Genomic DNA, 27,171 nt, shown 5'->3' with positions numbered 1-27,171 from the left:
TCAGTGTTTAGAACATAAACTTGGATAATCTTCACAAACATTTATCCAAGAACTCTACCTGATATTATTTCATCAGTAATTGAATTTTAGTTTCTTGCTAAACCATTCCTAACTGTGAAAACACCGCCACTTCTTTGATTTTCATGTCCTGAGAAATAAACAATGTGCTCTTCTGACTGAAAGCATCCAATTCCAGTCCATATCAACCCGCTGATAGCTAAGATGTCAGTGAGTAATAGATACATTTCATCTTTCATTGTGCTAAGCTTTCCCATGATCATGCTTAATAGAGTAGGGTAATAGGGTAATAGTGGTGTAACACCACTCCTGCACAGTCTGCACTGGCTTCCTGTGGTCTTTCGGGTGCGCTTTAAGGTCTTGGTTACCACCTTTAAAGTGCTCCATGGCTTAGGGCCCGGGTACTTACGGGACCGCCTGCTGTTACCTTATGCCTCCCACCGACCCGTACGCTCACACAGAGAGGGTCTTCTCAGGGTGCCGTCCGCCAAGCAATGTCGGCTGGCGGCCCCCAGGGGAAGGGCCTTCTCTGTCGGAGCTCCTACTCTTTGGAACGAACTTCCCCCTGGTTTGCGCCAATTGCCTGACCTTCGGACCTTTCGCCGTGACCTGAAAACGCATTTATTTATTCAAGCGGGACTGGCTTAAAAGTTTACTAAATTTTAATCGGGATTATTTATGAATTTTAAGGGTTTTAAATTGATTGTTTTAAATTTCGGCCATTTATGAAACATGCTTGTTTTAAGTTTTTGTTTTAATTTGTATATTGTATTGTTTTATAATTTGGCTGTACACCGCCCTGAGTCCTTCGGGAGAAGGGCGGTATAAAAATCTAATAAAATAAATAAATAAATAAATGCTTCTTGTTTTCCATATTCCCACTTTGATTTTATCTTTGCAGCTTCAGATTTTCTTTCCACAGCTAACAAACATTACAAAGGCTTTCATCTACCTGTGAAATAAATACCACCTCAGTAGCATGTAGCATGTTGAGTGCTACTGAGTGATGTTAATAGGCACATCATCCGGCACTATATCATCAATCATTTTATATTTTCTATACATGTGGTTTTCTTGACAAAAATACAGGAGTGGTTTACCACTGCCTTCTCAATTCAACTCAGTATGAATTGATGCCTTTGCCGTTGTCATTAAAGTGATTGTCTGCTTCAAACATCTTTCTGTATAGCTGCTGCCCAATATTGGTGCTTGCTTCCTTTAGCTGGGCAGCTGGGATTACCTTTATTCCTTCAGTCACCTTCCTAGGAATATATATAGTCTTGGCATGAATATGGCATATACTGTACTAATGACATTATTCATTCATCTCTCCCAGGAAAACTTCCACGACAATGAGGCTACACAGCAGGACACAGATGGGGAGGGGAATTTTAAATTAGGCTTTGAATACTTACCTGTGCTTTTATGATGTGCATAAATCTGGACATAAGTTCGGGGCACTCAAGAAGGAAATGGAAGTGATCAAATATAATTTCAGGATTTCTGGAAAAATGAGCAAAATGGAACGTAGCTCACTAATTCAGGAAGAATATGGACAAACTCAGGAGACATTAGCTGCTTTAAATGAGAGAGCAATTACAGTGAATTTCAATGTTTAAGTCTAAGAAGGAGCATGCATGAAATAGAAAACCTGCATCAAACTCAAAATTAAACAGCTGAGTTGACAAAAGATTCTGTTGTAACATTCTAAATTGACTAATTCTAATAGAGCAACATTTGGAATCGCTCAAGTTTTTCACCTACATAAAACAATAGCACCTCAGAACAAGCCTCTTATTTCCCAAAATTTTCTCTCTTGAGCACAAGAGGTGATGGGACAGTAGTCCATACTGACTATTTTGCTAGCTAATCTGCATGGTTCATTAGATTATTTTTACAATCCCTCTCGGAGTTGTTTTAGAAAAAAAAATAAAAGAATAAAAATATTTCCAGACTCTTACTAAGAATCAGATATGCATTCCAACCACATACAACAACTACATTCACTGAGCTACACGCAACTTATGAAGCACGTGAATTTCTGGCAACATACCGGTTTACAAAGCATTTAAGAACATTGTCGTGTCTGCACACAAATTCTATGAAGCGAGGAGATGTCATTCTGCAACAAAAGTCCAAACAGTTTAATGAAGTATCCAATGTAAAAATAATAATCCATTGCAATTTTCCAAGATATTAAAAAAAACTACTCTTGAAGCAGCTTCATTAAGATTAGCTGCTCTATATTCAACACTTTAAACATAAAAGTTTTTAAAAGGATGATTTTAAAAATATGCACAAACTCTTAACTTAATAAAGTAGATGGGGAGTGGGGAAGTTACAAAAACACTCCGCTTTAGAAGTGTAAAAGCACTCCCAGAGGAAGGTTCAAACACCTTCAATGGTCTAATAATCTAATTTGAACTCTTATTATACAACATGTTATTTTAAAATAGAGCCTAGCAAACAATTACATATATGTAGATATTATATACATTATACATATTATCACTGTGAGAATACAAAGGCTGAGATGATATACTGCATTTGCCCATAATTTGTGTTATTATGATACTGTGATGTGAGGTCTACACAAAGTATAGTTAAACCACCGTGATTTAATGGCATGTGAACCTACCCAGAGTTAATTGCATGAGGTCGTAAGAATTCTTTGGGGGAACCTAAATGTGTATAATCTTCGTGGCATCTCTCCACTGGCTATGATGTTCAGAGTCTTATTAACGTGCATTCATTCTTCAAAGTTTTCCTATTTGAACTACCTCCTGATAATTATGTGCATTCCCAAATAAATGAGAAACTGTAAATTCCTCTTTTTATTAAAATTTACTTCTGATAATTCTCTTGAATTCTGCTGGGACTATATATGGGTTCTGGTCACAGGACAGAAATAGAGATCTCAGTATTCAGATTGAATATACAGGTCAGCTTTGAATTACAATGGCAATTGGAACCAGACTGCAGGTGCTAAGCATTGTGATAATAAAGTATGGCGTAACATACCGTATTTTTCAGACTATAAGACGCACCTTAGTTTTTTGGGAGGAAAATAAGAAAAAAGCTGATTGGGGGTGGATCAGCCTCCCGGAATACCCCCAATCAGCTGTTCCCAGAGGTGAACTTTAGCAACAGGTTTGTTTGTGAGCTCTGCACCTTGCTTTTTTTTCAGCCTCTGAAACCTCCATTTCAGAGACTGGGCAGGGCTACATTCGGTGTATAAGATGCACCCAAATTTTCACCCTCTTTTAGGGGGTGGGAAAGTGCATTTTATACTCTGAAAAATATGGTAATCACATCATTTAGCAACAGCAATCCAGGCAGTCCTGGTTATCATTGTAACTCTGACACATAGGTCATTAAGTGGGAAGCAGAAAAGAGAAAATTCCAAGTTTTGAATGATCTGGAAGAAGGAAATGAAAAGGTCTGAAACTTACCCCTGAGGCATCTGACAAGAGCAACACATATAAAATGCTTGAATGACAGCACTCAGCCGGTTTGCTGTCACAGAAATAACATCTTGGCAGTCCGCGTAAGCTTCTTGGGCACTGCCAACTTCATACATTTTAGATTCCTCTCTTTCTGCAGAAAGTGCACCTATTTCCGTTGAAGGAACTTCAAAGGTCGGTGCAGGAATGCTATCTTCTTGCTGATTGGGTCCTTTTGGCTTCAGCAGGATAGAAGAGATGTTGGTTTTATCCTTCATTAATTCTGCAGATATTAGGGCTAGCCATTCATCTAATGAATGCCAGAGTAATTCCAAAGGCTATCAAATATAAGTTAAGGGGAGAAATTTTAGGTGAATGTACAATAGTTTATTATATATGTATTTATTTATGTAAACACTGAAAATATTACAATTCTAATGTATTTTTCTTTTTTTTAATTAAACAAGTAGAGAAGCCATTGCTTCTGGCATATCTGTCCATAAAGAAAATAACGATTTCCTGATAATTGATAAATAATATTAAAATAAAATATCAAGAATAAGTAAGTGAGAGCCGGTATGGTGTAGTGGCTAAGCTGCTGGCCTAGAAACCAGGAGGCTGTGAGTTCAACTCCCACCTTATGCATGAAAACTGGCTGGGGTACTTTGGACCAGTCACTCTCTCTTGGCCAGGGTTCATATCAGGCATGTGACAATAACAGAGGTAAGGGGTAAAAACATAACTTCAGGAAGAAAGCATTTTAAGCCCATTAGGTAATAAAGCCATAAATAAATGGAATAAATATTTAATTGCCAAAAGTGTCACAGCATCAGACAAATGAGAAACAGTTGTCATGCCTTTAGATAAGAAAAAAAAAAGTATGTATATGTATTAGAAGATGATAGTCATGGAAATAATGTGCAAAGGGAAAATAATTAACCAGAATTATTTATTTATAAATATTAAGTCTTGCATCAAGACCTATCTAAGATATCTACTGCCTCACACACAAGAAAGAGATTTTCAAAAAAATTATAAAATATATAAAATTCTAATAATCTTATTTCCAAAAGCCCAGGTATTGTGGCAGATAAATTTGGGCAGAAGTAATTAAACTAATCAACTAAAGATATGCAATCTGCAGAAACTTATTAACATCTTAAATAGGATGAACTTTAGATACATATAAAGAAAACCGCAATGATTACATGGAGAGAGAAAAATCAAGGCGGGCCAACTTAAATAGGTATCAACCAAATTTATTTTTTTCTCATGTGGATTAATATACATATACATGATAAAATTTTTCTCTTTATTATGTATTTTTCTACTAATATCTAGTAGCATTATTTTTCTGACCTTGAACACTTGACTTCTTGGAGTTTTATTTCCATTGTAGCCCATATCATTTCCATTATTGGGAGTGGATGGGCCAAGACGAAAGACATGGCAAAAAATCCTCACTATCCTCAACAAACTCTTCATTTGTGCCTCATAATTACTTGACAAACTAAAATAAAGCATATGCAATTGTTTTAATTAACAAAATATCCATAGGAAAATTATACTGCAGCAATGCAATAACTCTAAGCCAGGGGTGTCAAATTGGCAGCCCGTGGGCCAAATGCATCACATGCAGGCCAAGCCCACCCCAATACACGAATAGGGAAACCATCACAAAAGGTCACATGACGGCAACATGACGCAAGTTTGATACCCATGCTCTAAGCCGGGGTAGTCAATCTTTTTATACCTACCATCCACTTTTGTATCTCTGTTGGTGGTAAAATTTTCTAACCATCCACTGGTTCCACAGTAATGCGCCATGTATTATCGCCTGCACAAGCGTCTCGCGCATCGTGGATTGGGTTTTGTGAGGGGGGGTGCCGGCTACCAGCTCTGCTTGTCTGTTACAGCTGGTGGTGTGGAGGGAGATGCGTGAGCTATTCTGGGACGAGGCTCTTTTGTTTACGGTCGCACTATAGTGCCATTTAGTTTTACTTACGTAACGTGAACTAAATTTATGTGCGGGCGATACAAATAGTATATTTTCAGAAATTTAAATTGTCACGGGGAATTTTATGAAAACCTAATGAAAATGTTTTTAAATAATGCTATGAATTTTTTTTTTTAAAAAGTCAAATTAAAAAAGGGGAAAGTGCTTCAGTATCGGACAAAACCCCTACTGCCCACCATGAAAGCTGGAATGCCCACTACCACCACTCTAAGCAATCATATAATAAAGACTGAAAGCTCCATTCTCCAAAGTCATTTATATAACATATCCAAACATCAAAATATAGATGGGCCATTTCACAAATCTTCTTACTTTTTGACAGAGACTTTAAATAATATAGATAAGCCATCCAATCAATTACTATGTCATATTTCAGTAGTTCTCCACTTTTTCTTTATCAGAGATCCCCCTTTAAATAACTTTTGTGGCCACGGAACATGGCCACGACACAGGGGTGAAATCCAGCAGGTTCTGACAGGTTCTAGAAAACCGGTAACCGGCTAGTCCCAGAGTGGGGAGAGAATGGAGATTTTGCAATATCTTTCCCCTGGAGGGGTGTGGGAATGGAGATATTGCAGTGTCCTTCCCCTGCCATGCCCACCAAGCCACGCCCACAGAACCGGTAATAAAAAAATTTGGATTTCACCATTGCCATGGCCCCCTAAGATTTAACTCAAGTTTTAAATCATAAGATTTCTTCAGACACCCTGTGACAACATTGCAGCCCCCCAGGGCTCCATGGAACACAGGTTGAGAACCACTGTCATATTCTATTTGCAAGGAACAAGAGCTCTATGCAGAAAATGATTCTAGTTCTGTATCCGTCTCTTGTATCTCTGGTGGAACTAATCCAAGCATCTGAATGGCACATGTTGCTTATCCTTTATCAACATAAATATCACTAAATCATTTTCACATTCAACCCCTTATTTCAGCTTTACTTCCTTTTCTCTGCAAACAATACCCTGGTGATTGTTCAGAAAAATGCAACTGCTTCACTATTATTTTTGAATCTATGTACGTTCAGCTTGAATGGCAATCAGAATATCCCATCGCAGGAAGAGGAAAGGGAGGAATAACAATAACTATGTTACCTAAGCAACTTATGGCCATTTGTAGTAGCTACTTCAGCAAGACTCGTTAAGATTTTAAGGTACTGGTTTTCATTCTGCTGAGATAAGTGTTCTAGGACTTGGCGCAACTGGATATAAAAAGAGAAGCCATTAAGATGTATTATCACATTAGTTAACATAAGTAAGACTTACTATTTCTGCTACTAATAAGAGTTAGTTTATGTATGCATAGTTATACTGATATAAACCCCACCGAATTTAAATGTGGTTACTTTCTGCAGGTTATCAGATAACACAATGAAAATGTATACTTATATTAGTATAAATTTCACTGAGATGCCTTTCCAGATAAATATATATAAAATCTGACCACAAGCATGATTCATTTAGAATTTCATAGAAGAAAAAATATATTTACTTAAAGGAAGTACCTACACATCAATTTGTAGGTTTAACACAAGAGGAAAACTGAATTTACCATGTTTTCTCTAAGATCTTCATTTTGTGTCATTTGAATAATTGTTTGAAAAAGTCTAGGATGATGCTGTATTAGAACTTCACAGGTCTCTCCATAACCACCCTGAAAGAAAACATTGTAGACATTTCTACACCTTCAGGAATTGTTTCTTAAATGCTGAAGATCTGAGATATTTGATGAGATCACACACAGGTGCAAATTTAAAAGGACCCCTTGCTAGGGAGGAAAGGCCATTTTATTTCAAAAACTCAGAACTCATTGACATGAAAGTGTTTTAGCTCACATCTCAAAATTTTAAAAAAATTCAATTCTTAAATAAAGATACATTACTCTACACCACAATAACGACTAGAAAATAACGACTAGAAAAATATATTTTCCACAATTTTACAATATAAAAGAGAGTACCAACATTATGCCAATTTAAGTCAAATTACTGGAAAGAATGACTATGAATTTAGGCCTTTCCTTTCAAAAAACATAAATATGAATATGCCCAGGCCTGGGGTCCCAAGTGAAAGGCCTCATTTCCTGGTTAAGCTAATGATATATTAGGACTATAATATTTCTCAACTGCTATATGTATTTAATTTTTCTTTTAGTAAGTTTTAATTGGGTTTACTAAATTTTACGATTATTTGCTGCCAAGACTTACTTGTTTGAAATGGGTGCCATACAAATTGAATGAATGAGGAGAACAAATGACCCAAAATATCTTATGGAATTTCACCCTTTTTTAATATTATTTTAATTGAATTTCTGGCAGTTACTAGCATGTTTTTGGAGATGATATCTGAACTATGTCTTGTGGGCACCATGTTAACAGCCTCTATAGCAATCATTCTTACATCATCTATCAGCACCTTCATAAAATGCTAAACACCTGTGTTCATCTCAGGGGTGAAATCTACTTACTTTCCTTACTAGCCTGGAAGTGCACGCTCCCCGCACGCGCATGCGCAGAAGGTAAAAAAACACATTACTTCCTGGTTTTAACAGGTGGGCAGAGCTTCACTCCACCATCACTACTGGATCACCGAACTACCGGTCACGATTGCTACCGGATCACGCGATCCGGTCTAATCCGGGAGCATTTCACCCCGGTTCACATGATTAATGATTACAAGGGCAACTAACAGGCACATTTAAATTGTCCATATAAAGTTGAAACCAATTTATACCTGTACACAAAGATCAAGTGGGGTGACTCCATTTTTATCTGGCAAGTATTTGGCTCCTCTCATCAGAAGAATCTGTGCAGTGTCTCTTTGACCATGGCTAAATAAAATATAGAAACCTGGTAAGAACTGGTTAATAGAAGCTTTGCTGTCACCAATTCTCTTCTACAATCCATAAAATATTTGATAAATAAAATGCATCCTTGTAAGGAAGTCTGACTGAGAACTGATTAGGATATACTTCACACAGAGGTTAGAAAAAAACATCTACTGTACTTGCATTACTGTTAAAATTGCAGATGAATTTAATTGTATTACAATTATTACATAATCAATTTCATACAAATATTTAATGAAGCAAACAGAAAAGCAACTGTGAGGAAAGCATTTTCACTAAATTATTTGCATGGGCCTACTGTGAACAATTGAACTAATTTGGCACAAGACACTTTCTTAAGTCCAAGAGTGCAGTTAGGCCAAGACAGTTGATGTAGTTAATTAAGAACAGGGGTGAGGAGGGCAAAGCCAGCATTATACCCACTTCGCCAGTTGGCTGATTACAATTTTAACACAGAATACATTTAATGAAATGTTTTAAACTGCAGAACAAGTCATACCTGCAAGCAAAGTAGAGAGAAGTTGCTCCTGAAACATTGGGCCTGTTAATATCTGCACCACTATCTAAAAGACACTGAACGGTCTTTGGGAAAGAAAAAATAATAATGAAATAAATTTACAAATATGATTTAAGCTTCAATCCTATGCCCACTCACTTTCAGCCAGTTTTACTCACCACAATGGAACTTATTTCCGTTGCATGCAGACATCTACAAGATTATGTTTCTATAATACCAAAAACATGTTCTCCAATAAAAAAAGCCTTCTATTCTGGTGTGTGTGTGTGTGTGTGTGTGTGTGTGTGTGTGTGTGTGTAGGTCTTTGGTTATTCGGGTTTTCTCCCGCGTAAAATTGGAAGTGTCTTGGCGACATTTCAACGAAGTCTCATTCGTCATCTTCAGGCTTCAGCTTCGTGCTTCTGGGAGCAATGTGTGATTGCAGCTGTTTCTTCCTTTTTAACTGCTAGCTGCAATCACACATTGCTCCTAGAAGCACGAAGCTGAAGCCTGAAGATGACGAATTTATTTATTTATTTTTATTTATTTTATTAAATTTTTATACCGCCCTTCTCCCGAAGGACTCAGGGCGGTGTACAGCCGGAATAAAATACAAAATATATACAATTAAAAAAATTAAAATAAACTATTACTAAATGGCCGGTAATTTAAAAGATTTAAAAATTTAAAATATTACTAAAACCCCAATTTAAAATCAACTATTTATGCCAGTCCTGCTTGAATGAATAAATATGTTTTTAACTCACGATGAAAGGTCCGAAGATCAGGCACTTGACGTAAGCCAGTGGGGAGTTCGTTCCAGAGCGTCGGTGCTCCCACAGAGAAGGCCCTACTCCTGGGGGCCGCCAGCCGACATTGTTTGGCGGACGGCACCCTGAGAAGGCCCTCTCTGTGAGAGCGTACGGGTCGATGGGAGGCATAAGGTAACAGCAGGCGGTCTCGTAAGTACTAAGTCCTAAGCCATGGAGCGCTTTAAAAGTGGTAACCAGGATCTTGAAGCGCACCTGAAAGACTACAGGAAGCCAGTGCAGACTACGGAGCAGTGGTGTTACATGGGAGCCACGAGCGGCTCCCATTACCACTCGCGCAGCTGCATTCTGGACTAACTGCAGCCTCCGGGTGCACCTCAAGGGCAGCCCCATGTAGAGAGCATTGCAATAATCCAGCCGAGACGTAACCAGAGCGTGAGTGACTGTGCATAAGGCCTCCCGTCAAGGAAGGACGAACTGGCAACCAAGCGAACTTGGTAAAGGCCCTCCTGGTGACGGCCGCCAGATGTTCATCAAAGGACAGCCGACCATCCAGGAGGACGCCCAAGTTGCGAACCACCTCCTTTGGGGCCACTAACTGCTCAACAGTCAGCTGCGGAGCAGCTGACTGTACCGGGGTGCCGGCATCCACAGCCACTCCGTCTTGGCGGGGTTGAGCTTGAGTCTGTTTCTCCCCATCCAGACCCGTACGGCTTCCAGGCACTGGGACAGCACTTCCTCCCCTTCGTTGGGGTGGTCCGGGTGGAAAAGTACAGCTGAGTATCATCAGCGTACAGATGATAACTCACCCCGAAACCACTGATGACCTCACCCAGCGGCTTCATGTAGATGTTGAACAGGGTAGGCGAGAGAATCGACCCCTGAGGTACCCCACAAGTGAGGCCCCTCGAGGACGACCTCTGCCCCCCTGTCAACACCGTCTGCGGCCGGGCGGAGAGATAGGGGGGGGACCACCGGTAAACGGTGCCTCCCACTCCCAATCCCTCCAACCGGCGCAGCAGGATACCATGGTCGATGGTATCAAAAGCCGCTGAGAGATCTAATAGGACCAAGGCAGAGGAACAACCCCTGTCCCTGGCCCTCCAGAGGTCATCCACCAATGCGACCAAAGCCATCTCCGTGCTGTAACCGGGTCGGAAGCCGGACTGGAACGGGTCTAGATAGACAGCTTCCTCCAGGTGCCGGGGAAGCTGCCATGCAACCACACTCTCTACAACCTTCGCTAAAAAGCGAAGGTTGGAGACTGGACGATAATTTCCCAAAATAGCTGGGTCCAGGGAAGGCTTCTTCAGGAGAGGTCTCACCACCGCCTCCTTCAAGGCGGCGGGGAAGACCCCTTCAACCAAAGAAGCATTTATAATCCCCTGGAGCCAGCCTCGTGTCACTTCCTGAGCAGCCAGTACTAACCAGGAAGGACACGGGTCCAGTAAACACGTAGTTGCATGCAATGAGACTTCGTCGAAACGTCGCCAAGACACTTCCAATTTTACGCGGGAGAAAACCCGAATAACCAAAGACCTACATACAAACACCCGCGAAAACCTCAGAAAACATATATACATACACACACACACACACACACACACACACACACAAAGAGAGGTGTGTGTGTGTGTGTGTGTGTGTGTGTGTGTGTGTGTGTGTGTTCCAGCATAACTCTGGAATGCCTCAAGCAATTTCAACCAAACTTGATACACAGGTGACTTACTGTCTGGAAAGAAATACTATGGGGATAAGACACCCATAACACCCATCAGTATATGTGTTCTGTTAAGATACAGCCTGTTGTGCCTTAAAATGGCTTCTGCTGTACAGCACAATGGAGTTGCCATGGTAACGGCTTCACAGTACTCCACATGGGGGCTTCCTCTGGTAAGGGGGAAAATCCAACATTAGAAATTACGTTTTGTCCCGATATTTTCAACAAGGCTGCGATTATTCTTGAGGACAAACATATGGCCATGATAAATAAAACATTACTGCAACTCAGCCTGCCTGCACCACTATGAGACTGACACAACGTACATCACATAGATTACACACGAGTAAAGAACTACAACATCAAACAGCTTAGTACATATATTGTGGACAAGAAGCCACTTCTAACTCAAGATTAGAAAGAAGCATACCAAATGATCATGGATCAGCTAGCAAAACAACAAGGTGGTATCATTTTACTTGACACTTTTGGGAGCACAGGGAAAACATTTTTAACTAATTTAATTTTCGCCTAAATCAGGGCTCAGGGTGAAGTTGCTCTTCTTGTCTAATACAGGATTGGGATAAATAAATACCCAGGCAATGCCGGGTTATCAGGTAGTTAAAATTAAAACTTACTTTTTCTACCTTAGCTCTACATTTTAGACTTTCTTATCACATAATTGTTAGAGTCACTGAGAGTGAGTTGGGTGGCATGTAAATTTAGTAATAAATAAAAATAATAATCTTCATTAAATTTGAGAGATCAGTTAGATTACCAAAGAACTAAATAATATCTTCCCAATGAATTAAGCCCCTTGTAAATAAGTATGTGTATAAATACTGTAATATATTTTAACTAAAGCTAAGAATGTTGTGTACAGGTTACATAAGCCTTATTAGTACAATGTACCAGATTTCAAGGGAATGTTGTCTCTAAAGATGACAGACAGTCATATAAAGAGATAAGAGAGAATGACAGAGAGAGGGGGAGAGAAATGCATCATTGCCATCAACACCACCACAAATCATCAAAAAGTGCAACCAATGCTGTCACTGTTCCAGCCTAAAACCTGACTGAAACAGCTAAATGTCTAAAACAGGGCTGTCCAACCTTAGCAACTTTTAGACCTGTGGACTTCAATTCCCAGAATTCCCTTGGCTGGCTGTGGACTTCTGGATGTTGAAGTCCACAAGTTGTCAAGTTGGACACCCCTGGCCTAAAAGATCTAAGAGTTTTAATGTTATGCTGAACTGAACAGTCCCTCATTTTCAAAATCAGTAGTTATTTCTTAACAATATCACCTGCTGAGAGTCAATAAATAATCTAGGGATTTCCTAGAATCAAGGTCTTTGCATGTAAAATGTTTACAGTCTAGAGCCAGAGCATTCAGGTTCAAGCTATCTTCCTCAACTTACCGTCTTATGGCCATTTTGACAAGCAACGTGAAGGGCTGTCTGCCCCATTGCATCTTCAACATCTACATTGGAAACGTGCTGAACAAGATCATGAAGCAGTTCTGTTCGTCCATTAACAGCAAGCCAATGGATCTAGGTCAAAAGATAATAGAGCACGCATTCAGCAAGGAAATTTATGGCTTGTTCAAATGCATTTCATTGCCAAAAACGGTCTAATGTTCATGGAAACAGAATACTTAAAATCTCTCCGTTAATTTAGAAATTTTAGAAACGTATATAGAAGTACAACTAGCCCTGAACTGATGACCAGTCACTTAACAAATGTTCAAGGTTACAACAGTCTTAAAAAAAACTTAATTACAACCCATCCTCAAAGTTACAACTGCCACACCACCATCCCAGTCACGTGATCTTTTGAGCACTTGGAAACCAGTTCACATTTATGACCAGTTGCAGCGTCCCATGGTCAGGTGGAGGACAGGAATAAAATTATAGCACTTACTGCTGTCAGACCTTCATTGTTACAAATGTTGACATCAGCACTGTACTCCAGTAGTTTGCTCATACACTTTTTCTGGCTGCATAGAAAAATAAATTAAAAATCAGTCATATGTCCAATATCCGTTTTTGTTTTATTCATTTATGAATCTATATACCCCTCAATCCAACTGGATATTAGGAGGTTTGTAACTTATCTAACAAAATGCAGTAACTATTAGTTATTAGTATGCAGTAAAAAAGAGGAAACAACAGGCACTTAATTATTACATCAAAGCGAGTAAAGAAACTTTATTGAAAGAATCTCTAAAATAAGGGCTATTTGTGAAAATAAAATTGATCTATGACTGTCCCAAAGGTGCTTTTTTCAGGAGGCAACTGGACTTTTTTGTTCTTTCTTTGAAGATGTTACACTTCTCATCCAAGAAGCTTCTTCAGCTCTGACAGGATAATGGGGAATGGAAGGATATCCTGTCAGAGCTGAAGAAGCTACTTGGATGAGAAGCGAAATGTCTTCAAAGAAAAAACCAGAGAGTCCAGTTGCCTCCTGAAAAAGCACCTTTGGGACAACCATGACCTGGATGACTGAGAATCTCTACAGACTTTTGATCTATGACTCTACAAAACAATCTTGAAATCAGATTAGAAAATGGGAAACCATTTTTCCATGGATATTTTGAAAACTACTGAAGGGAAACCAAGCAACATCAGAACATGGCAGTGGCTTATGAACAATACATTCAAAAAGGAAAGAGATGAAATGCAATTTGCTAACCAGGAGCAACTTTAGCACACAAGTGACATCAAGGCAAAAATACAAAAGATCTGTTCGGATAGTAAATATTGGATTTTCTGAAATAAGAATGGAACAACTGGCCATATAATAAGTGGACTGCAAAGCATGGTATGATTAAGTTAGGAAGATATCACACCAACATTTATGTAAAACATATTTTTAAGTATTACTGAAAACATGAAATCACTGATAGTATCATTGAAAATGGCATAGCAAATATTTTATGGAATTTTAAAATCTAGACTGGCACCATGAACATAATACATCAGAAGGAATTGGAATTGGAAAAAATTACAAAATACTGAGATTTGCAAATAAATATCTCAAAATTTTGGAGGAAGCCAACAGTGGTAAACAACTGTTATTGGAACACTAATACATGAACTTAGAATTTAGATTGTCTAAATTTGGAACAATTTTCACTAGCCCATATACAATCAAATTGTTAGACACCTCATACATGCTACCTTTACAATTCCCAATACCCAAATATTCCCTTGGCCACAGATCAAGCCATGAAGAAAAGTGAACAACATTGACTATGATACACAACTACTAGGGCTGGAATAGTAATGCACTAATAGAAAGTATAAACCTGTATAATAGTATAAAATTACTTCTTTAATTTCCTAATGTCTAATAAAGGCATTCTTAATGTTGGAATTCCCTTCTGTATAATATAGCATTCAAATATTCCTCTACCTCACACATGTAATGATCTGTACCTGTGAAACCTGAGTCACATTTTTTAAATAGAAAATCAATAGTCATTAGGACTATACATTGCATTTTGTACTGAATATTAGCTGCACATGTTCTGATGTGTACTTTCAAGGAGAAAAATGTATTCTCTTTCTTCTTCTTTTTAAAGACAAGCCAAGCCTAAAACTTAAATCAGAGTGGGCAACGTACAGCCCCATGAAATTACATAGACAAAATTATGCCCAGTTTGTGTCTGTGCATTTTTTAAAATAAATAAAATTGGAAAAGAAACAAGGAGACCTCTGGGAGGCAAATCACCTCTACTGCAGCCCTCACCTCCAAAATGCGTCCAAATCAAGTGATAGATACTTGATCATTTTGCTGCCGTATTTAGTGATACAAATAAATTATTTAGGCCTATCGGGATATTTGGAATATTCTTAAGGGCAACAGCAATGCTTCACCAAACTTAGGAAAAGAAACAACAACAGGCTGTCTAAAACCTCTGTTCCATCTTTCTTCCTTTGATTTTAGCACTCAATCATGAAATTGCTGCAATTCTCCAATGAGGGGAGCAGGTTACAACTTTTCCCCTGGATTTAAATTATGGATGAAGTCACACTAAGTTCCGTTTAGTTGAAAGCACAGAGTCCAAAGATCATTGTCTCTTAGGGAGTTGCAACTCAAATCTTTAAAATGGACTAGCAGGTTAATAGAAACTAACTATATAAATATATTTAAAATTACTTGATAACACTGTAACCATGTTCTCAGTTCAGCTGGACTGAAAATGAAATACTGAGCTAAACATTTATTATAAACTTTATTATATTTAAACATACCCTATACCCTATTCCTAATTTCGGGAGAAAAGAATGAAATTAGATGTAATTAAAATTATAGCTAAGAATCATTTCTATATTACTTGAAAATTTTTAATGCAGGTTGTCAATTTCCTTGGATTTAAGCAGAGTATCATTTTGCATGCATACCTTTAAATCTCAAAATATGGAACATAATTTGGCAATATTTGCATCAATCACATCCAGAAGATGAACAAAAATATAGCTTCTTATAGTTCTTAAGTATTATTCTGCAGTCTGAACAATCCTCAAATCTGACTAATGTATAGCATCACTATATTTCAACAAAGATTCTCCCTTAAAAAGGCTCACTAAAAGACCAAATACTGTACATTGCTTAGCTATTTTTGTTACAGCTACTATTCAAATAGCTAACGGTGACAGCTACAGAACTTACCCATTCCGAGCAGCTAAATGAAGTGGAGTGCACCCAGAAATATCCTGGTAATTAGGGTTTGCACCTTTTTTTAGCAACAGAATTAGACATTCAACTGATCCACAGCTATGGGAGAAAGTTTAGAAACATTTTAACAAAAAATAAAAGTAGAAAAGGATAATTTTCACAAAAAAAGAAGCAATATGATGATATCACTTTAAAATGACTTTCATTTCAACTTATTGTTTTTTTAAAAAAACTTGAGCTGAAAATTAAGAAAATCAGTCAGGATAAAAAAAGTTGTTTACTATAGAATAACTAAAATACTGAAACCTAAATCAAAGCTTAACATGTTGAATAAGTTATCAAGTACTTAAATTAGGGGTTCTTTGATGTTTTTAAAAATTACTAATCTATTGTATGGACTATGACACAAAGACTTGTCTTCCTGTAAAAGAACTTAAAGTATATCAACTTGTTGCTCAAAAACAGAAATTGCTTCCAAAAATGGGCAAATCCTACAGACTTCTCAACATACTATTAATACAGTCTATGCTTGAAAAGCACCTGAGTTACTTTGATACTTAATGAAATACATGACAGAAATAAAACCTGTAATGCATCTCTATCAAAAGTGCAAGGACATTTTTAAAACTGTCATTTCTGGGATATTTCAAACATGTAAATAACAAACTAGAATTTCCATAAAGCCACATTTATGGCTTCACTGAATACTCCTTAAGAAGTTTAAATGATATTTGAAATTAATCAAAAAGTTAAATTTGCAGTGTATTGGAAAGAATACATTCAAAGAATGTACTTGAAAGAGCGAACATCAACTTTCCTATGCTAGAGGTGCAAAAACATTTGAGGACTCACTGACCCATATGATATGGGCAAGTGATTATTTAGCATATGTGGTACAATGTATTAATGGTTTACTAGTAGTTTTATAGGGAAATCTTTAAATGTGAAAGATGTCAATGTGATGTTGAATTACATAGTAAAGTTTTGGAATTTCACTGTTTATCAGGGGTGGTGGTTGTACAGAGGAAGCAGCATACTGAAGGGAAGAATTATATTAACAAATTGGAAAATGGATATTATTCAATTGGTCAAGGAACGGTTGTTGAAAATTTATGATTTATCTGTTTTGGAAAAGACAATATTCTCTACTAATCAAAAGATTCTCATTCTCATTCTCCCTCCTTCCCTCCCTCCCTCCTCTCAGAGAGCCAGTTTGTTGTAGTGGTTAAGACTCCAAGCTAGAAAGACCCAAGGCTGGAGGTGGTGAGTTCTAGTCCTGCCTTAGATACAAAACTAGCTGAATAATTTTGGACCAGTCACTCTTTCTCAGACCTAGAAAGGAAGCAATATCAAACTACTCTGAAATTTTGCCAATCCAACTGCAGGCAATTGCCAAGAGCCAACTGGAAGGCACTCACCTGAAGATACCCTGTTTCCCTGAAAATAAGACATCCCCTGATAATAAGCCCAATCGGGCTTTTGCGCACATGTGTTAAAATAAGCCTCCCCCCCCCCTCGAAAATAAGCCCTCCCTGAAAATATTTAAACGCAGAGCTCGAAATCAGGTAAGACAGCAAGAGGAGCCCCATCTTGCTTCACATGCCCCAAAATAGCAAGACCTCCCCGAAAATAAGGCCAAGTGTTTATTTCGGGGTTCAAAAAAATATTAGACAGGGTCTTATTTTCGGGGAAACACAGTAAAAAAAAGATTCCTATTTTCAGCTTGCATTTTTATTTTTTTACATTTTCTTTCTCCTTTAAGATTAATGATTGCTTTATTTAAAAAATGAAAAAATGAAAATTAAAGAATAATTAATATATAGTAAAAATAAAAGTAAATTCAAAGAATTGAAGCAAAAAGTAAAAGATTATTAACACATTTCACAACTTTCTGAGGACTGTCTTACTTAGCTGCAATGTGAAGCAAGCTCCTCTTCACACGTCCAAATGCATAATTGACATCAAATTTTGAATTTGACAGCAACTCTGAAACAGATCTAAGACATATTTTAGTTAGTGAGAGAGCTGTATTTTCAGCTACTTTTAATAGAGACCAGATGGCTGTTGTGTATGACACATCACTGTAAGTCAAAGAAAACAAGAACCCCACCTTACTGCTCAGTTTAAAATTGAATGCCCAGCTGAATATTAATTGCATCAATGGAATATTTAAAAGCAAGATGTGCAAGTGTTCCTTTAATTGTTCTACAGCAAATTTTAAGAGGCGTTGATTGCCATGAAATATACCCACTTACATAATTACTCTCACCCAGTGGTGGGATTCAGCCAGTTCGCACCTATTCGGGAGAACCGGTTGTTAACTTTCTAAGCAGTTCAGAGAACCGGTTGTTGGAAGAAATCTTATTTTCCACTTTACAGGGCTAATCCTATAAGGAAGGCAGGAAGGAAACATTCTGGTGGTGTTTCTAGCCTAAACTTTATTGCCCTGCTTACAGAAACTGCCTCTCTGGTTAACCCTTAGTAACCAGCTTAGTAACCAGCCATTGTAACAGCTAAGGCGAAGCACCCATCCACGTGAGTGACGTTGAGTTGGCCACGCCCACCCAGTCACATGACCACCGAGCCACGCCTACCCAGCTGGTCATTAGGGCAGAGAACCGGTTGTTAAATTATTTGAATCCCACCACTGCTCTCACTCACTCTGTAATCCAGACAACCCCAACACTTTCCGAAATTGTGGCACACATCATTAGGTAAAGGTATTAACTATATAATTAGAACAATTGTTCCAACAAGGCATAGCCTGATAAATAGTCACAGCATAAGATCAATGTAAGGAACAGCCTCAGTATACTTAAGTGACTATGAATCTAAGAAATAATGAGAGGAGATAAGGGATATCATGAAAACTCAAGGAGAAAAAAACTCCCCAAATTTCAAGTAAAATTGAAGTCATTTTCAAAATAACCTATCCTAACAGCCAGAATGAAAAGAAAAAGAAAAAAAGAAAGCACAATGGAATATAGATTTTCAATAGCAGTGAAGAAACAACAAAACACACCTCTTAATCAACAAAAGGAAGAACATAACAAAAAAAGAGAGATCTTTTAAGAACATCAGAAGAACCATGGGTTTTGAATGAATACTCGAGAATAATCACAGAAGAGAATGGGCAATTGCAAGTTTAAAGGAAGGCAGAGCACTTTTATTAAAATCCTTTAAAAAAGGATTACAGAATGATGTGTCAATAAAAAAATATATTTGGGAAGTGATTTAATTTTACAGGAAAAAGAACTTCTAGCTAGAGAAAAGCACAGACACAGTTAAAATACCAACTGAACTGTTTAAGGACTTCTGAAGTAGCACCTGATGTATTAATTTCCCAGGTTAATAAATACAGAACAAGACTCTGTGGCAATAAGGTTTTGTTTGAGATAGTAAAAAAAGACAAATAAAGCCAAACATGGAAAGAAAAATGTCAAATGAACATGTGTGTGATGTCAACGAATGATGAACTAGAAAAAAGTGATTGTACTTGACAAGGCTGAAGAAGCAGAAGGGAAAGAAGATAGATAAGGTAAATAGACTCAAAGGGGTTATGAGAATATCCTTGAAAAAACCTACAATATGTACACTATTGGAGATAGGCTGATAGAGCAAATATTTATTCATGCAGTCACTAAGAAATGAATCCAACTTAATGGCATAGTTACAAAATATTTTTCATTCATTTTCCTCTCTCTGGTTCACAAATACTACAAATTTTCTACTTTATATAGGAAAATTCTTTATAAAAAGTTCTAGTTTAAATTTATTTATGGGAAAGATTACTATATCCAAAACTGTAGTATATTTTTTTTATAAAATCTACCGAGTTTAAAATTTATATATACATTGAGAAAATAAGAGCAAGGTGGCTCTAGCTTGCTTACCAGCAACATTAGGTTATCACCTTCAAATAACTAGCTGTAAACAATTACTTTATTTTTTTTAAAAAATGAAATGAGAAAATATAATTTATTCAACACTGACATTTTCTTCAAATTTGGCTAAAGTTCTTGTAATACTTTCCTGGATCACAAGCAAGAAACATTTACAAGAAAACTATAACTTTTGTCAACTCTTATCGTGATTACAATGGAAGCATTTCATAATTTTAAAAATAAAAAATAAACTTCAAATGACATCAAATGAAAAACAGCATTAGACACAAATATTGCACCTCCATTATATTAAAAAACAGTTCTTCCTGTGATCCAATATGCAAAGCCTGAACAATTTTTCTTTAAAAAAAAGAAAATTCTTATTGAGACCTGGTTGGGTCCAGAGGGGAGGGTTCCCCTTGTTGAGCTGTGCCCTCCAGGTTTCCGAGCATTTCATCAGCCGAGGGCCCAAGGTAGGGGTGGGGCGGTGGCGGTTGTCATTAAGGAAGATCTAGAGCCGAGGGAGGCCACTGTTCCTCAGATTGCCGGCTGTGAATCCCTCTATGTGAGGTGGGGCCATAGGAATCAGTTGGGCTTGTTGATCGCTGCACTGGCCCCTTCCTGCGTGACCACAGCCCTGCCCGAGCTGTTGGAGGTACTTGCCGCTTGGCGGTTGAGACCCCCAGACTTATAGTCATGGGGGATTTCAACCTACCATCAGCTGGCTTGTTATCGACTGCAGCTCGGGAGTTCCAGGCTTCCATGACGGCCTTGGACCTGATTCGAGTAAATGATGGCCCTACGCACATGGGGGGAGGCACGCTGGATCTGATTTATATCTCTGGACAGTGGTTAAATGATCTGGAATTAGATGATTTAGTAACAGAACCAATGTCATGGTCCGATCATTTTCTCCTTCGCCTAGACTTCCGAACCGCCATTCACCATCGCAGGGAGACAGAACCTATACGTTGGTTCCGTCCCAGGCGCCTGATGGACCCTGAGAGGTTCCTGACGGAGCTTGGGCCATTCCCTGAGGATCTGGCCCACGGCACGACTGAGGAACTAGTTGTGGCCTGGGAACAGGCCGTGGCTGGGGCCTTGGACCGTGTTGTGCCTTTGCGGCCTCTGACCTGGCGCAGATCTTGTCCGGCCCCTTGGTTCTCCGAGGGGCTGAGGGAGATGAAACGCCGGAGAAGATGCCTAGAGAGCACCGGGAGGTCCAGTCATTCCGAAGCTGATCGGACACTAGTTAGGTCCTATTCTAGGACCTACCTAGTGGCAATGAGGGAGGCGAGGCGTTCCTACACCTCCACCCTCATTGCGTCGGCAGATAACCGCCCGCCGCCCCAGCCTGGTGACCCGCCTCCTTCATCAGGAGGTGCGGATGACCTTGCAGGACGTGCCGAGGAGTTTAGTGGTTATCTATACGATAAAATCGCTCAGCCCGGGATGGTCTGGACCGAAATTGGGATGATCCAAGCGAGGAGAGGAGGCACGCCTTGTTGAGTCTGTTTGGGATGAGTTTGACCCTGTGGCTCCCGAGAACGTGGACAGGTTGTTGGGGAGGCTTCACGCCACTACATGTTTACTGGACCCGTGTCCTTCCTGGCTGGTACTGGCCACTCAGGAGGTGACACGAGGCTGGCTCCAGAGGATTATCAACGCTTTGTTGGAAGGGGTTTTCCTGCCGCCTTGAAAGAGGCGGTGGTGAGACCCTCCTCAAGAAGCCCTCCTGGACCCAGCTATTTTGGGTAATTATCGCCCAGTTCCAACCTTCGCTTTGTTGCGAAGGTTGTAGAGAGTGCTGTGGCGCGACAGCTACCCCAATACCTGGATGAAGCCGCCTATCTAGACCTGCTCCAGTCCGGCTTCCGACCCGGATACAGCACGGAGACAGCTTTGGTCGCATTGGTGGATGATCTCTGAGGCCAGGGACAGGGGTTATTCCTCTGCCCTGGTCCTATTAGACCTCTCAGCGGCTTTTGATACCATCGACCATGGTATCTTGCTGCGCCGGTTGGGGATTGGGAGGGAGGCACCGTATCGGTGGTTCTCCTCCTATCTCTCCGACCGGTCGCAGACGGTGTTGACAGGGGGCAGAGGTCGACCGCGAGGTGCCTCACTTGTGGGGTGCCGCAGGGTCGATTCTCTCGCCTTCTGTTCAACATCTATATGAAGCCGCTGGGTGAGATCATCAGTGGCTTCGGGTGAGATACCAGCAGTACGCTGATGACACCCAGCTGTACTTTTCCACCCCAGGCCACCCCAATGAAGTTGTTGAAGTGCTGTCCCGTGTTTGGAAGCCGACGGGTCTGGATGGGGAGAAACAGGCTCAAGCTTAATCCTCCAAGACGGAGTGGCTGTGGATGCCGGCATCCCGATTCAGTCAGCTGCAGCCGTGGCTGACTGTTGGAGGCGAGTTACTGGCCCCAAAGGATAGGGTGCGCAACTTAGGTCGCCTCCTGGATGAACGGCTGTCGATTGAGGATCATTTGACGGCCGCTCCAGGAGGGCCTTCCACCAGGTTCGCCTGGTTCGCAGTTGCGCCTTCCTTGATCGGGATGCCTTGTGCACAGTCACTCATGCGCCTGCTACCTCTCGCTGGATTATTGTAATGCTCTCACATGGGCTCCTTGAGGTGCACTCGGAGGCTTCAGTTAGTCCAGAATGCAGCTGCGCAGGTGATAGAGGGAGCTACGCGTAGCTCCCACGTAACACCGCTCCTGCGCAGACTGCACTGGCTACCTGTGGCCTTTCGAGTGCACTTTAAGGTTTTGGTTATGACCTTTAAAGCGCTCCATGGCTTAGGGCCTGGGTACTTACGGGACCGCCTGCTGTTACCGCATGCCTCCCACCGACCCATACGCTCTCACAGAGAGGGACTTCTCAGGGTGCCGTCCGCCAAGCAATGTCGGCTGGCGGCCCCCAGGGGAAGGTTCTTCTCTGTGGGGGCTCCCACACTCTGGAACGAGCTTCCCCCGGGTTTACGCCAAATACCCGACCTTCGGACCTTTCGCCGTGAACTGAAGACACATCTTTTCATTCGCGCAGGGCTGGCTTAAGTTTTATCGATTTTAAATTTCTTATTACTAATTTTAAATGGGGTTTTAGTTTTTTATATATTTTAAAGTTTTTAGGCTAATTTAATAAGTTTTTTAACTTGCATTTTAAATTGTATATTGTATTGTCTGTTTTTTACTTTTGCCTGTACACCGCCCTGAGTCCTTCGGGAGAAGGGCGGTATAAAAATCAAATAAATAAATAAATAAATAAATAAAGAGCTGCTTGTGAAGACTCACCTGTGTTGATCAGCCATAACCATCGGCATTAACGTGTAAACAGCAGTTTCACTATCTGTGTAGAAAATAAATTATAGCTGTAATACATTTTGAAGAATAAAATGACCTTACTGCTTTGACAATATTGTAGAAGCATCAAGTTTTGCCGGTACTGACATTTTCCTATTACAGTAAGTAAACACATATGTGTTAATCAGTATAGTATATACAGGATGTTTGCACATTCTTCATTACATAGTATTTGTCAAACAAGTGGAGCTTCTTCCCCATTAGGTACCCAGGGAATTCTTTAAATAGCATTAATACATTTGAAGCTACTTCACGCAGCAGCTAAACAACATCCTCATCTCGAAATACTGTATTTCTAAAGAAGCAGTGGATAAAATGATAATAACTGGAGCACAAACAGTGCAGTAATATTAAAATTATTCCCTAGTAAGAAATAAATATTTTTTTAAACAAATTTAAAATGAAAATTACACAGAAAGAGGATGTAGAGTTGACTCAGCCTTCCATCCTGGTAAAATGAGCAAGTTGCATATAAATCTAAGTGCTATTGCTATGCAAATTGCAAGTTAAAATGACTAGTGAATATAGAAAAAATAATAATAAACTGAACATAAACCTGTTGATTGCTCTCTGGGCCTGGGAGAAAGTATTTTCAGTCATGTCCCCTGCACAATTTAAAGGCAGGTGGTACGCTTGCTGCTGACTTTCAGAAATAATTTAATATTGATTTATCTCAAAGGCATTTGGGAAATGATGCAATCCCCATACTGTTTATGGTACTATTGTTTTTATATTTAGTGCCCATTTGAGATTATCTGCTGTGTATGTTCATTTTCTATTATGAACACTGAGAATTGCTTGGAATAAAAATACAACAAATAAATAAAATTCTGATATGGTGTTATCTGCTATATCTTATTAAAGATAATGACCAGCACTTTCAATTGGGCCCAGAACATGCTAATCAATGCAACAACTGTAACATTGGTGAAATTCTACATGAATCATGTAGAAGTGTCCCACTCATAATTGGGTCCCGATATTTGTACCAGCTGCAATTTCCAAGCCCTCTGCAAAATGCATGACAATATCCATATGAGTAGTGATCAGGGCTTAAATTACCATTGCCAAGGTATCTTGGACCAAGTAAGGGTATAAATAGAGCATGTACAAAGTGCATTCTGGCCAATTTCTACCTGCTGCTTGGGCAGCAGCCAAGAATCCAAGTCACAAGCCATCTCCTTCAGAAGTTCAACCCTATCCAAAGTACCAAGGCAAAAGTTATTGAACTGTCTGGTAGTTTACTGCCAAATACCAAGCCTGTCTTGGTTGACTTGAATGTGATCCTGTTTCCCTCCTAACAGATCTTCACAGGCTCTAGATACTGGCGCAGGATTTCCATAGCATCCCTGGCTTGGTCCAGAGTGACAAAGCCTAACTAGGGGTCAATAGCATATTGATAACACTCACTCCAAATTGATGGGATGATCATGCCCAGCAACCCCTTTAAATCTCCAAATTAGACTAAGGAGAAACATGATAGCACATTATCCTAACATTTAAAGGCTTGCAAGAAGGGGCACGGCTACCTATTCTCTGTAGAAAGAGAATAGAAATCAAGATGCAGGACAAAGGGGAAGAGGCTGAATTTGAAGTAACAGCCATCATATCAGAAACAATCTGAAAATTAAGTCAGTCCAATAATAGCTACTAAAATGAGCAAATGAATTCCTATGGCTTGAGGTTTTCTTAGGAGATCCAGGTGGCCACTATTTTGAATAATCAGTAGATTGTCACTAGAAGCAAAGTGTTAAAACTACATAACCTAGATAGAAGATCCTTTCCAATTCATCCATTCTTTGACGCAAATTCCAAACTTAATGTCTCTGGAGATTATCAGTCATCCAGGTCACAGTTGTCCCAAAGGTGCTTTTTCAAGAGGCAACTGGACAGTGGTGGGTTTCAAAATTTTTTACTACCAGTTCTGTGGGTGTGGCTTGGTGGGCGTGGCATGGCTTGGGGGTGTGGTTTGGTGTGCGTGGCAGGGAAAGGATACTGTAAAATCTCCATTCCGAGCCCACTCCAGGGGAAGGATACTATAAAATCCCCATTTCCTCCCAAATAGCTGGGACTTGGGAGGCAGAGAATAGATGGGGGCGGGGCCAGTCAGAATTTTTCTACTGGTTCTCCAAACTACTCAAAATTTCCGCTACCGGTTCTCCAGAACTGGTCAGAACCTGCTGAAACCCACCTCTGCAACTGGACTTTCTGGTTTTGCTTTGAAGACCTTTTGCTTCTTCATCCAAGAAGCTTCTTCAAGCTCTGACTGGATGGTGGGGGAAGAATCAGAGAAGCTTCTTGGATGAGAAGCGAAACATCTTCCACGAAAAACCAGAAAGCCCTCTTAAAAAAGTACCTTTGGGACAAGTTTCCGAACTTCAGCACACCTGGTTCTGACTTTTGCCTAGCTGAGAAAGAATTCCTGATGTATTTGATTAGTAAGCGGAAGAAAAGGAAAGGAAAAAGCTTCAACCACTTCCCATCCGCCCCCCCCAAAAAAAGCTTTCTTCAACACTTGAATATATGAAGGCGTCTCTAGTTTTAGAAGGAAGTACTTTTCCTCCTAGATGCCCCCCGCCCTTAAGACTTTCCTTTTCACTCCTTCCTCCTTCCTGCGATCCTCGACCTGCAAGCCGCAGCTCTTCGGACGAGCAGACCCATCTCGCATCCACTGTCCCCGTAGCGCGCCCGCTCTTACCCTCCGGCAGCTCGATAGTGCGGGCACGGCGCAGGGACCTGGTGAGACGGTTTAGCTGCTCCATGGCTCTCTCCATCCTCGGAGCCAGGCCTCCTCCAAAGCCCTCACTGCGGCCGCCTTATGCCCGGCCCTGTCACGCCGAAATCCCGGAGCCCGTCAAGCTCAGCCCATGGCCAGCGGCTCCGCTAAGGTTAAACACAACCACGCTCGCCCGCCGCCGGTTCCTGGTTCCTCTCGTCTTCGCAATACGCATGCGCCGAGCGCCTACAGCAGGGACGCCATAGAGCTAAGTCAAAAATAAACGGGACCGCTCCGGAGAGGCGCATGCTCAGATAAGATCATGGCATGAGGAAAGCTTCCGCCCTCAGTTCGTCCCTGCCTCTAAATTCTTGGGCGGGGCGTGCTACATCATGACGTGTATAGAGGCAGAGTGAGCCGAGTGATGCTATGGAAAGCATCGCTTACCAAAGGAATCATCATAATTGCAGAGTGTACTTTTCAAACTTGGTATTTTTCAAACTTGGCAACTTTATGTGCACTTTGACCCTCAAAATTCTTCAGATAGTTGGCTTTATGCAAGATTCTCTGCTAGAGTTATCAGACCCGTAGAGAACAAGTAGATGGCAGCAAAAAAAACCCTATGGTTTTTTTATTTATTTTTATTTTATTTTATTTTGTCACAACAATATATGTAGGAATCATACAAAAGATTATATAGTATATAAACATATATGGGTAAATATAAGGAGGTATAAGCATATATATAGGAAGAAGAAAAGAAAAAAACAATAGGACAGGAACAGTAGGCATGTTTGTGGTCTAATGGTGGTCCAGATTTTTGCAGCCAAATTCATTGTGTGAGAAAGGAGAAAGGAGTTTATTGTTTTTACAATTGTAGCAAGACATACTATCCTTCGAAAAAGAATACACTGTCTACTTATCTCATAAATGTTGCTTGAGCTTAAAGCTGCAGGTAGGAACAAAGGGATGAGAGTCCCTTGGTATGTTCAAAAACTGGTTTTAGCTATAATCTGTTGACAACTAGAGACAAATCCTAGAAACTAATAGTTATTAGTGATAAATTGTAAATAAGGGGCAGGGAAAAATGTATTTATTCATTTTAGGCATCTCGGATAGATTGTGACGGCCTGAGTACTCAGCCAATGAGAAAAGAGTGGGACTGGGAGGCAAATCTGCAACGGTGATAGAGAATCTAAAGAAAGTATA

The 27,171-nt window shown here is 39.9% G+C and overlaps 1 protein-coding gene across 5 annotated transcripts in view; it reads right to left on the bottom strand.

The window, feature by feature from the left end:
- HACE1 (HECT domain and ankyrin repeat containing E3 ubiquitin protein ligase 1) overlaps positions 1 to 26,234 on the bottom strand; it is a 91,511-nt gene extending 65,277 nt beyond the window's left edge. The window contains exons 1-14 of one of the 5 annotated variants that reach the window (XM_058174686.1): positions 25,945 to 26,234; positions 23,178 to 23,232; positions 17,899 to 17,988; positions 15,986 to 16,090; positions 13,232 to 13,307; positions 12,730 to 12,861; positions 8,825 to 8,907; positions 8,211 to 8,307; positions 7,030 to 7,131; positions 6,573 to 6,679; positions 4,821 to 4,971; positions 3,471 to 3,799; positions 2,072 to 2,140; positions 1,434 to 1,521 (exon numbers count right to left, since the gene is read on the bottom strand). In XM_058174686.1, coding sequence (XP_058030669.1) covers positions 1,434 to 1,521; positions 2,072 to 2,140; positions 3,471 to 3,799; positions 4,821 to 4,971; positions 6,573 to 6,679; positions 7,030 to 7,131; positions 8,211 to 8,307; positions 8,825 to 8,907; positions 12,730 to 12,861; positions 13,232 to 13,307; positions 15,986 to 16,090; positions 17,899 to 17,988; positions 23,178 to 23,232; positions 25,945 to 26,020 — 1,560 coding nt within the window. In that variant the 5' untranslated portion in view covers positions 26,021 to 26,234. The remainder of the gene's footprint in view (positions 1 to 1,433; positions 1,522 to 2,071; positions 2,141 to 3,470; positions 3,800 to 4,820; positions 4,972 to 6,572; positions 6,680 to 7,029; positions 7,132 to 8,210; positions 8,308 to 8,824; positions 8,908 to 12,729; positions 12,862 to 13,231; positions 13,308 to 15,985; positions 16,091 to 17,898; positions 17,989 to 23,177; positions 23,233 to 25,944) is intronic. The other 4 variants (XM_058174694.1, XM_058174703.1, XM_058174712.1 and 1 more) reach the window with 4 other exon arrangements.
- Between the last annotated feature and the right edge of the window lie 937 nt (positions 26,235 to 27,171).

This window comes from Ahaetulla prasina, chromosome 1, assembly GCF_028640845.1.
Source record: "Ahaetulla prasina isolate Xishuangbanna chromosome 1, ASM2864084v1, whole genome shotgun sequence".
Taxonomy (NCBI): Eukaryota; Metazoa; Chordata; class Lepidosauria; order Squamata; family Colubridae; genus Ahaetulla; species Ahaetulla prasina.
The sequence above is the reverse complement of the archived record's forward strand: the minus strand, read 5'-3'. Positions and strand labels throughout refer to the sequence as shown.